The 12,486-nt window shown below is 35.6% G+C and overlaps 1 protein-coding gene across 1 annotated transcript in view; it reads right to left on the minus strand.

The window, feature by feature from the left end:
- Positions 1-7,772: 7,772 nt before the first annotated feature.
- The window catches only part of TMEM168 (transmembrane protein 168), a 76,004-nt gene continuing 71,290 nt past the window's right edge, over positions 7,773-12,486 (minus strand). The window contains 3 exon segments of the mRNA XM_028525320.2: positions 7,773-9,264; positions 9,267-9,287; positions 9,290-9,700. Coding sequence (XP_028381121.1) covers positions 9,155-9,264; positions 9,267-9,287; positions 9,290-9,700 — 542 coding nt within the window. The 3' untranslated portion in view covers positions 7,773-9,154.

Below are 12,486 nucleotides of genomic sequence, written 5' to 3' on the forward strand. Positions count from 1 at the left end.
GTGCTCAATCCACTGAGCTACGCCAGCCAGGGCTCAACACACTTTTTGAACTCTTTGATTTTGATGCCTTTTAGTGCTTCTGCTGTTTTTGTTTGTTTGTTTGTTTGTTTCACCTCTTCCACATCAGCAAAGTATTTCCCTTTGAGGACTTTTTCCATCTGTGGAAACAACACATTTAAAAAATAAGGTTTGTCCAGGGAGATATTGGGTGAATAGGGAGGGTGGGGCAGGAGGGTCATTCAGTTTTTGATCAAAAACTGCTGAACACTCAGTGTGATGTGGGCAGGCGCACTCATAAGTCACCCAGCATGAAATGGGCAGATACATTGAATGAGTCTTTAAAAATTCACTCAAGCCAAAACCAGCCTCTCACAATGCCAGCTGGTACACTGATAAAGATGGGTTCCCAGAACATTCATCCAGGAGGGGAAACCAGTACTACAAGGGGCCCACTCTCCAAAAGATAATTGCTGGTTTTTTTGGTGGTACCCCCTTGTAAAACTGAAACTCATAGACAACAGTATGGTGGTCACCAAAGGGAAGGGATAGGTAGTAAAGGGTAAAGGGTTCCAACATATGGTGAAAGCATTCTATATGGCAATGGAAGATGATTTGACTTTAGGTTGTGAGCACACAATGCAATATATAAATGATGTATTATAGAAATGTATACTTAAAACCTACATATTCTTATTAATCAATGTCACCCCCAATAAACTTAATTTAAAAAAAGGACTCATACTACTCAACATCAAAAGAACCCCAAACCATTCAATTAAAAAATAGGCAGAGGACCTGAATTAACACTTCTCCAAAGAGGACATACAGATGGCCAATAGACATCTGAAAAAAATGCTCAATGTCACTACTAATCAGAGAAATGAAAATTAAACCACAGTGCCATATCACCTTGCATCTGTCAAAATGGCTATCACCAATAAATCCACAAATGACAAATATTAGTAAAGATATAAAGGAAAGGTAACCCTGGTGCACTGTTGGTAGGAATGCAGATTGGTATAGACACTATAGAAAACAGTATAGAGTTTCCTCAAAAAATAAAAGTGAAACTGCCTCATGACCCAGTGATTCCACTTTGGGGTATATATCCAAAGAAATCCAAAACACTAATTCAAAGAATGCATGCACCCTGTTCATTGCAGCATTGTTTACATTAGTCAAACTATGGAAGCAACGTAAGTGCTCATCAATAGATGAGTGGATAAAAGAAACTGTGGTAAATATATACAATGGAATATTAGTTGGCCATAAAAAGAATACGATCTTACCATTTGTAACTGCATGGATGTGGATGAACTACAAGGGTATTATGCTCAGTGAAATAAATCAGGTAAAGCGAAATACCATTTAATTTCACTTATATGTGGAATCTAAAGAATAAAATTAAGTGATCAAACAAAATGGAAACAGACTCATAGACACACAGAGAGAACTGGTGATTGACTGAGGTGGTTTGGGGCATTGGGTGAAAAGGTGAATGGAATAAAATACGAATTGGTAGTTAACAAAATAGTCATGGGAATGCACATAAAGCATAGCAAAAACAGTCAATAATAATGTGATAAAGATGTATGGTGCCAGTTAAAGTACTGGAAATATTGAGGGAAATACTATGTAAAGTACATGATTGTCTAATCACTAAACTATGCACTTGAGACCAATACAAAATACCATGGAAAGAATGATATAAAAAAATAAAATATTCTGTATAGAGTTTGATTAACATCTAATATTGTATCTAAAGATTCTTCAGTGTACTTCAGTGGGGTGAGAATAGAACAAATGCCTCACTGCAACATTAAAACTGCTTTCAAATTTTGTGACTTACACTAAATACTAATGTATATCTTGCTCATCAATACCTTGGTATGTTTTAATATATAGTATTTTTATTTCATATGGGATAAATGGAATAAACATTGTTTGGTTTAAATATGCCATGTTCCTCTTTTATCTCTGGCACACTGCTAAATATCTTTAAGATACACCAATATTTTCTCATCTAGACCAAACTGCAACAACAAATGCTTACTATAATTATCACTTAATTATTTTAATACTTATAAAATATTGTGAGGTCATCACACAAAATTATTGCCTGGTCAACTTTGCTTTTCAATTATCAAAAAAAATGTATAACATTAAAAAAAACTAGTGTTTAGACTATAGTTTCAATTGTGTATCAGCTTTGGTCTAAGTAATAGTATTTCCTAACAAACATAAATGTAAATTACTTTATAAACTTGTGGGAACCGCCTTGCCTGGTTTCAGAAGCTGTACCCCCCCCCCCCCCCCCATGGATAAGGCTGAGTGAGTGACCATCAGACCATAAGCCACAAAGGAGACAAAGCTATCTCCCTGGCAGGAGCGCCACTTCTGCTCCTTTTTCCATAACTGGCCCCCAATGCTTGATCAGTTAGTCAATGATGAGTAACATTCCCCAAGGGTAGGGGACAACCTAAGACAGGCACAATCATTGGGAGGCCTCAGGGAAGGACTTGGGGTTCTATAGCAAAAGGGGGTGATGGACCCTCACCCCTCGGCTTTGACATAGTCTGAGTCCTCATTCTGTCTGCGAGAAGTCTCCTAATCTCTTGGCTGCCTTACTTCCCCTGCCTGACTTAAGCCTGAAACAATGACAGAGGGTGGTGCAGCCCTGTGCTGGAAAGGGCAGGTTCCTGGGGGTTCAGGCCTGAGAAAGATGTAAAATCTTGTGAAACCTGCTTTTGCTAAGAATGCTCTCATTTAATGGTAAGGGTCTGAGCAGGAAATGAGTTTGTTTCCCAAAGTTTTATAGCCCATTAGCTAACAGACCCTGACTCAGAATAAACCCTCATAGTTCTTTGTATGCTATCCATTGTTTGATCCTTACTTCTTGACAATGATTAATGAGCTTTACCTGCATTCCTGTGCAAATAGAAAGCCAATAAAAACCTGTCAAGGCAAGGGTTGGGGTGCTCTCCCCTTGAGAGAGTAGCCGTGCCATTCCTTTTCCTACACAGGACTTGGTAGTCCATGTGAATGTATCTTGTCTCACCAATAACTCTGAGGACACTGTGGGCTGGAGCCTGCGTCATAAACTAAGAAGTTGCTCAAAACAATCACTACTTAAAAAATTTCATTGTTTCATACTTTATAGCTATATATTGCAACCAGTGAATAGGGAAATACTGAAAAAAAAGAGAAATATTTGTAGTTTCCCTATTTGTCCTAAACTTGCTTGTTTATAGGCCAATTTTTTCTGACTTTACAATCTAGTTGTCCCTACTCATAGCCAAATTCCTTATCAGACTTTAAGTATATTTTATTGATTATGCTATGACAGTTACCCACATTTTCCCCCATTTGCTTCCCTCTGCCCAGTACCTCCCTTCCCTCAAGCAACTCCCACCCCTTACGCCACCAGTTCCTGTCCATGGGTGGTGTAAGTTCTTTGGCAGCTCCATTTCCTATGCTATTCTTAACATCCCCATCTATTTTGCACCTACAAATTATGCTTAATCCATAATTAGACATAATTTCCCATTATGCTTAATTTCCCTCACCCTCCCCTTTCCCCTTCCCAGCTGATAACCCTCCAAATGATCTCCACACTTATTCTGTTCCTGTTCTGGTTTTTTGCTTTTTTTTTTTTTTTTTTTTTTAGATTCAATTTTAGATAGTTGTGAATTTGTTGCCTTTTTAACGTTCATTGTTTTGGTCTTTTTCTTCTCAAACAAGTCCCTTTAACATTTAATGGAATAATGACTTGATGATGATGAACTCCTTTAGTTTTACCTTGTATGGCAAGCCCTTTATCTGTCCTTCCATTCTCAATGATAGCTTTGCTGGATAGAATAATCTAGGTTATAGGTCCTTGCTTTTCACCACATTGAATACTTCTTTTCAATCCCTTCTTGCTTGCAAGTTTGAGAAATCAGCTGATATTCTTATGGCGACTCCTTTGTATGTAACACTGCTTTAAGATTCTGTATCTTTAACCTTTGGCATTTTAATTATGATGTGTCTTTGTGAGGTCCTCTTTGGGTCCATCTTGTTTGGACCCAAGTCCAGGAAGCACAGAGATGGAAGCTTCCTGGCCTTGTATGTCTATTTCCTTTGTCAAATTAGGGAAGTTTTCTTTAATTATTTTTTCAAGTTATTTTTTCATTATTTTTTCAAATTTCTTAATTTCTTGCTCTTCCTCTTCTCCTTCTGGCACCCCTATGATTGGGATGTTGGTAGTTTAAAGTTGTCCTAGAGGTTCCTAAGTCTAGCCTCATTTTTTTTGTTGTTTTGTTTTTTGAATTCTTATTCCTTCTTTCTGTTCTGGTTGAATGTTTATTTTTTCCTTATGTTCCAAATCATTCATTTGAATCTGTTTCCTTCCCTTCACTGTTGATCCCCTGTGGACTTTTCAATTAGTGTAATCTTCATTTCTTCCTTTATGTTTCTGCTGTACTCTGAGTTCTCTGAACATCCTGATCACCAGTGTTTTGAACTCCACATCTGATAGATTGGTTATCTCTGTTTTGTTAAGTTCTTTTTCTGTGGTTTGGTTTTGTTCTTTCATTTGGGCTATATTTCTCTCAGTCTGGCAGCCTCCCTGTTTGTTTCTGTGTATTAGGTAGAGCTGTGTGCCTCCCTGACTTAACACACCTGTTAAGTTGTACGGGACAGACCTTAGGCATTTGTCAGGGTGGGGTGACCCACTTTACCACTTTGTGGCTGTGTGTGTAGGGAAGAATTAGAGAGGAGACAATGCCACTGCCTAGCTTCAGGAGGTGTGCCCTGCCCTCATGATGTTTGGTCACTTCATGCACTTCCCATATGCAACTGGTGCCCTTCCAGCTACTACCCTGGTGGTGAAACCCAAAGTGGGTGGGTTGCATACACTCTAAGTCTGTGTGGGATCTTTAAGGTGTGAAAATCTGGGAGTTTCTTCAGCCACCTGAACTCCCCTGATTTTTACATGCAGAGGTATCTTTCCAGTGCTGGAACCCTGGGCTGTGCAGTGTGGCCTGGGGCTGGAATCGCTCACTCCCAAGGTATCCCTTGCAGTTTTTGCCACTGCCACCTCTCCTCACCACACTGCCCCTCCTGCTCATCTGGACGAATGTGGCTTCATTAAATTCTTGGTCATTGAACTTCAGTATAGCTGGATTTTCTGATTGTTCTGGGTGTTGTTTTTGAGGTCTGGTTGTAATTCTTTCTATGGCTGCACAAGGAGGTAAAGCATGTCTACCTACACCTCCATCTTGGCCTCAAGTTACCAGACTTCCGATAATTAATTTTCATTTGTAATAGTCTTCAACTTGTCTGTTTCTAATGGATAAATCAATAAAAGATTCAATCTTAATTGTTTTGGAGTCATGATGAAAATGGACTCAACCCACAAATAGTCATTTTTTTTTTGACATCAGCTATGTTTTTCATTCAAACCTGCCTCAGTTTTTCCTCCCTACTCCTGACACTAATTACTAATTATAAATGTGACTTCTTTTTTAAATCTTACTGACTCCATTAACATCCATTAGTAATTATTAACTTAATGAGAATCTTGAAATTGTATCTACTTAAAATTTTAAAGAAAATGTAATTTACAACCAAGTTATTACAATTTCTGCTTAGGATTCTAAATCTATTCACTCAGCCAAAAATATCTTTAAATATCCCCTATTATGGGGAAGGCACTCTTCTGGGTAACTGTGTACCAGAAATACCAAGATGTGTAAGCATCTGCCTGAAAAAGAGATGATATTCCAGCAGTTTCCAATAGAGATGCTCAAATATTGATGTAATTCCTTTAAACATTTTCTATAAAATATACCTAATCACATTCTTAAAATTAAACAATTTTTCTTCTGGCACACATAAAGTATTAACTATCACATCACCTATGGAAAGGTAATGTGGAACATTACTTTAAAAGAAACTAAGCACCAAATGTGAAATATAAAAAGGCAGTATCCAAAAGAGCAAATATATTTAAGCCACGATTTACAAATATACAACTACATATAGATTCTAATATTTTACTCAAAATCTGCCTCCTAGTGCACTAAATATAAATGCATTTTAATTAACAATGTAATTTTTTTAAATCATAGAGCTTATAAAAACACTGGTCTGAAAAGGCTCTTTTCTGTACACTTTTGTATTTATTAAGAAGAGCAAGATAGAAAGTATGCAAAGGTAAGTCCAAGTATCCCAGGGAGGAAGAATTGAGTCAGAGTAAACCAACGCAAGTAATAGCATAACTGAAAAGTTATGGAAAAAGAACTTAGCTTCTTAATTTATCACATACAAGTGTCCATTTTTTAAAAAGATGTTTTTAGAGGGTGGTGCTTCATGGTTTTACCAAAATGTTATGTAACAAAATAGGTCAACATTACATTGAGAAATAACTCCACGTTATTTCTCTTTAGTGGAACAGAATTTTGCCCTAAAATAATTCTTATCATTTTAAGTAATTCCTTCCTAAACATGATATATAAAATGAAAGCCATAAAAATTACCTATCTATTTCTTAATTCCTCCCATATAATCCCCTCTTTATACTATCAGTTACTGTTTTAAAAAACTGGCAGTTTTAACTTAGGAGCCATCTCCTAAGAGTCATTTATAGTTGTTTCTTTGGGTAGGAGAATTCATCAAAACTAGACATTCCAAAGTTTTTAATAATTAGCTTATCACATTTCTAGCCCAGAACTTTTTTTGTTGTACTTTTATATAAGTATGTCAAAACAATCAGTTTCTGGGCTGTAAAAATGTCTGTTACCTTTGATATGATTTCTATTACTCTTAATACTTCATAAAGAATGCAGAATATGAGAGGGACACCTCCCCCAAAAATAACACGGAATTATCTTCCAGAGGGCAGGCCCCTTGTAGTATAAGCTTTCCCCATTTGGTGAGCATTCTAGGAATCCATCAGTATCAGTGTACCAGCTGCTGTTGTTGTGAAACACTGCTTTTGGCTTCAGTGGTTTTTTTGTTGAAGATTCTTTCAACGTGTTTGCTCATTTTATGATGGGTAATTTATGAGTGCAATTGCCCACACCAACTGCGCTGACTGCTCAGCAGTTTTTGACCAAAAACTGCATGACCCCTGTGAGTCTCTCTACCTATTTGACTGATCATGCCCCTAGCAACTTTTTTTTGTTTCCCTGGATAAAAAAGTCCTCAAAGGAAAACGCTTTGCTGATGTGGAAGAGGGGAAACAAACAAAAAAATGGCAGAAACACTAGAAGACATCAAAATCATTAGTTCAAAAACTGTTTGAGCAGTGGAGAAAATGTCTTGATAGGTGTATTGCACATCAAATGGAGAATACTCTGAAAGTGGCTGAAGTTTAAACATGTAAGAATATACAATTTTTATAAACAAATCCTACTTTTTGGGGGTTTCTCTCTCTCATCTACCTCTATATTTGACTTTCTCAGAGTAAAGACATATACTTTAATAAAAGCTAATTTGCTCAGCATTGGCTCAGAAATTTAAAGGGGGATTTACTTAACATTAACTTTTTTTGTAGTTATAAGTTCATAATTTTAACATTTGGCTTTCCTGCTATACTTTTTCAGAATAGTATAATAAAAACACCATAATATTTCATTTGGATGATACTGATATAGATACTTAACCAAGAAACTTTCAAATCAACCTACTACCAACCATGAACTCTAATGCATGGACATTTTTTTTTTTTTACCATCACTTGTAATATACTAAAATATGCAATAACTGTTACTTACACATTACATGGAAAATTAATTTTTAAAAAAATTTTATTCAAAGCATTAGGAAAATCATATTCAAAACACAGAAATAATCAGACTATAACAATGCTGCATAGATAGTGGAATACAAGTTCCCTGACACTTAGTGACTTCTTCCTAACTAAAACTTCAGTTTTAAAGTCACCAGTCATAAAATGGTAGAAGCATTATTTTGTGTCTCTGAGACTGGAGAAATGGCTTTGAGTGAGAAGGGACACCATTTAAACAGCAAAGATTAGATTTTCCCCAATGTAATTATATTCCCTTCTTGCTATTTCCCAGAGATAAAAATTTAGAATGTAAGGATTATTAGAAGGAATAGGAGGTAAATTAGCTCTTTGAAGATGTCCTGATCTGATTAATGCTTGCTTTAATCAGTCCAAACACTGAATTAGGTTTTAACAATTACAACCACACCATTGCGCTTATCTAAAATTGTTAATATGAATACACTTTTACATAATACATTACATGTATATACCTGTTGTCAATCTTTTTACCTTAACTAAAAAAATTATCACGAAGATTTTAAAATAATGTTCGTGCTAGAACTTCAGAACTTTAAATTTATAGAGATCAAAATAACTTCTGAATACTGAAAATAGACTAAATCAATAAGAAATTGCTAAATTTAAGGATTACTTTTTGAAAAGGAAGATAATTTTTTTGGAAGGAATTTGTAGCTGAAAACACTGCTCATTAAAAAAACAGACAAAGAAAAAAGTTGCCCTGAGAAAGACACTTAAAATTTTCAGTACTTTCAGAGGCCCCCAACAATTCATGAAGGAGCAACTTTTGGCTCTAGCCTCTTACTACTACCAACATAAAAAATGTTTTGAACTAAACAGTGATTTGTGCTTACCTGCTACACTGGTAACAAGTTACACCTAGACATCTGAATAGATGGACTATAAGCAAATTTTGCATGCATGCCAGGTAAACTTCTTTTTCTTTCCAAAGAAAGAATTTGTAATTCTTCAAGTGGTCTTGGACTCAAACCTACTGTTCACAAAAATAATCTTCTGTAAGCACATTCATAATTTTCTTATAATAGTAAACAAATTGTTTGGTCTACAACCTCTAATCTATGAGCAAGTGTTTTATTTCTAATGCAAACATTTCTCAAAGTGCACTGCTATTTTAACATCTTTTATGCATTTACAGTCAGAATTTTTTAATCTCCACATATTTTTAATATGAAAGAATGGTTATTCCAAACATCGTACATACCATAATTGAGAGAAGTAAAAGCAAGCTACAGAAGTAACAGGATATTTTTCAAAAATAAGAATATAATGTACAAAAAATGGCAAATTAATGATAAATGGTAGTATGAACTCTCGATATACTAATATTCTACTTTGGCTTCCAAATTAAGATTTGACAAGTTTGAAGCCTTGTCCTGTGTCCAGCACAGTAGGAAGAAACCAACTCATTTTTAATCTTTTCAAGCACCTAAAGCAACTTTGGCAAATCCAAAAAGGTTCAGACCACACAACCAATTGCCAAATGTACTAGTGGATATGTAATACGAGGAAAGTGTAACATCCAGTGCTTGGCCACATCACTTCCTGTTGGCAAATGCAAAGTATAGTCACTCCACTGTTTTGACACACCATACACTGCTTTCACCGTGCGTCCCTTTTCAGTCCAGCAGATGTTATTATTGGAGTTGCAGTTATATTCTACCCAGTCTTTTGTAAAGTCACCCAGCTGTGGTGGGTCAGCTTCTTCAATATCTATTGTCTTTATCATCTCAGCTCCTTGCACTGCAACATACTGGTCATTGATTTTTCTTACTTCTTTCACCCAGGGGGTTGAATTCTCACTGTCTAATACAATAATAAGTCGGGAACAGAAGGAACCATTCTTTTCTCTCCACCATTCTAAAAGTGTGTCAAGGCGCAGTATGTCTCCACCTATAAACAAAAGAAAATTCAATAGAATAGTAATTTCTGAAGCCTCTTAATAAGAATTCCCTTTTGCTTAAGTGTATTTTCTTTAAATTTGTAAAATTAAATATGTGAGTAAAAATATAGAGACTTCATTTCAAAGTATCTTTTCAGAAGATTTTAAAAACAAACTTTCAACTTCAGGTTAAAAAACAGCTATCCTTGTTACTTGCATAAAAAATAGGATATGCTACAATATACTAAGAAAAATTTTTATAAAGTTAACTTTGGTGAAAATATATAATTACAAAGGAATGCTTATATTCTACATCCAAAGCAGCAAATATAGCTTGTTGTCCAATCCAGCCCATTACCTGTTTTGATATAGACTCAGAGCTGAGAATTAATTTTATATTTTTACATATTTGAAACATCTTTTTTTAAAAAAACAAATAGTACTTGTGATATGGGAAAATTATAGGACATATACATTTAATGTAATTGTTTCCATTAACAACACTAATTTGTATTCCTGACTATGTCTGCTTTTCAACTACAGTGCCAGAGCTGAGTAGTTGCAACAGAGACCTTATGGATCACAAAGCCCTTTATAGAATATCTGGCCCTTTACAGAAAAGTTTACTAATGCTGTTGTACACCACCGATAAAATAAGGTTACCTATCCTCATTATCTATATAGCTACTGAATGAAAAAGAAAGTAAGTTTAGAATGAACTTATTTTAAAATCAATTTTGTACCTGAAAAACAAAGAATTAAAAGTTTACTCAGAAAAATCTAAAGTAAATAAATCTGACCTAGAAACCTGTCTTACAGCATAGTAGGCTTTCTATGCGGTTCATTGTGGATAGCCCCCCCCCCCCCGCCATTAATTTTGATTTTTAAATGTTACATTAAAGTATTATGTTATTTGTTTCTGGAGTCCTCTTAAATTTCATGGCCACTGCTATCCTCACCTCACCCTAGTCCTGGCTGTCAGTGGTATACTGATACAATCATCCCAATTCTAGTTATTTATCTTAAGGAAAGAGCAGAGATTAAGACAAATTATTACATATAAAGAGATCTTCTTCCCTCTGCTATCTGAGATAGTGTAAAATCTAAAACATCCAGGAGAATGGAAATAAACTATAGTAGCAACTCATGAGGGAAGTTTATAGTAAAATAATATTTATAAAGAAATTTTAATGAGAAAATCAGCTATAAAATTAGGAAAAAAACATATGACAGAGAAATGTATCTACAAAAAAGCAGTGGTTATTGTTGGGTATTTGAATTTCAGGTGGTTTTTGTTATATTTTTCTATGTGTTCCCAAAGTTTTTACATTGAATATGTTGTTTTTGTAATTAGGAAAGAGTTTTAACATGTTGTAGTCTACTTGCACAAGATCCTAAACCTAACTTTAGAATACATAGTTCTAACCAAGAGCAACCATCCTCCTTCCTAAACTATCAAAATGTTAATACCAGAATGAGATAGAATCCTTTATAATTTGTATTATATTAGTAATATAACCTCTGAATCAAGGTACCACATTCTTCATGAATAATTAAATTTCTCTTATTCTTTAGCTCTGTAAATGAAAAACACATGCATCTATCTCAGAGGCACTATTTCAACGCATCGTCTCTACATATTACTAATGGATTGCTTCACAAATACTTCCTGAAAATACCTTTGCAAAATGGTGAAATGTTAACTTTTCATTGTTGTCAATTTTATTAAATTTCTCTAGAGATCACAGAATGACAGATTACAGGAGCCATTATACAAATTCCATCTGCCACAAAACATCACTATCTAACTTGCCTTCTACAACTACATCAATAAATATTATTCAGCACATTCTACACTAATTCTTATATACAACCTCTTTAAACTATCTTTTCGTGTTTTGTCTGCTTTCTCCTATGAACTGAAGAAAATTCATTTGGCTTTTGGCCCAGATACAAAAGCACTTACATTTATCCTAGATAACAGCAATCGAATGCAGTTCAAGTAACTAAGATTGCATTTTTAAGGCTCTGTTTATCTTTGATAAAGTACTTACAGATTATCTACATATTTTTTCATTTACAAGGTAAGGCAAAAGTAGGTTTTATAGTTCTTACTATGGAAAATAATATAATAATAAATAAGAATAGAAATTCTGTGTTTCACGTACTCACGTTTATAAACCTACTTTTGCCCCATCCTGTATTTCTATTGATCATTACCATCGTTTTTTTTTACCCTCAAGCAAAGAGGCAAAAATAGTAGGTTACAAATTATGAAAATCCATAAGTAAGAAGTGTTGGGAACCACCCTGCCTGGTTTCAGAGGCTGTAACCCCCAGCCAAGGCTAAGGCTGAGGGAGTGATCTTGGACTGTAAGCCACCAAGGAGACAAAAGTTTATCTCCCTGGCAGGAGTGCCGCTTCCGCTCCTTTTACTTCATCTATAACTGGCTCCTAATGCTTGGTCGGTTAGCTGATGACGGGTAAGATTCCCCAAGGGGAGGAACGACCTAAGACAGGCAAGATCTCATGGGAGGCCCCCAAGGAAGGACTCTGGGGGCTACAGCAGAAGGGGGTGATATACCCTCACCCCTCCGTTTTGACAAAGCCTGAGTCCTCATTGTCTGCAAGAAATCTCCTCATCTCTTGACTGCCTTACTTCCCCTGCCCTGACTTAAGCCTGAAACAATGACAGAGGGTGGTACAGCCCTGTGTTGAAAAGGGCGGGTTCCCTGGGTGATCAGGCCTAAGAAAGAATACGTAAAATCCTGTGAAACCTGCTTTGTTTAGAACGCTCT

The sequence above is a fragment of the Phyllostomus discolor genome, chromosome 10 (assembly GCF_004126475.2).
Source record: "Phyllostomus discolor isolate MPI-MPIP mPhyDis1 chromosome 10, mPhyDis1.pri.v3, whole genome shotgun sequence".
In the NCBI taxonomy this organism is placed as follows: Eukaryota; Metazoa; Chordata; class Mammalia; order Chiroptera; family Phyllostomidae; genus Phyllostomus; species Phyllostomus discolor.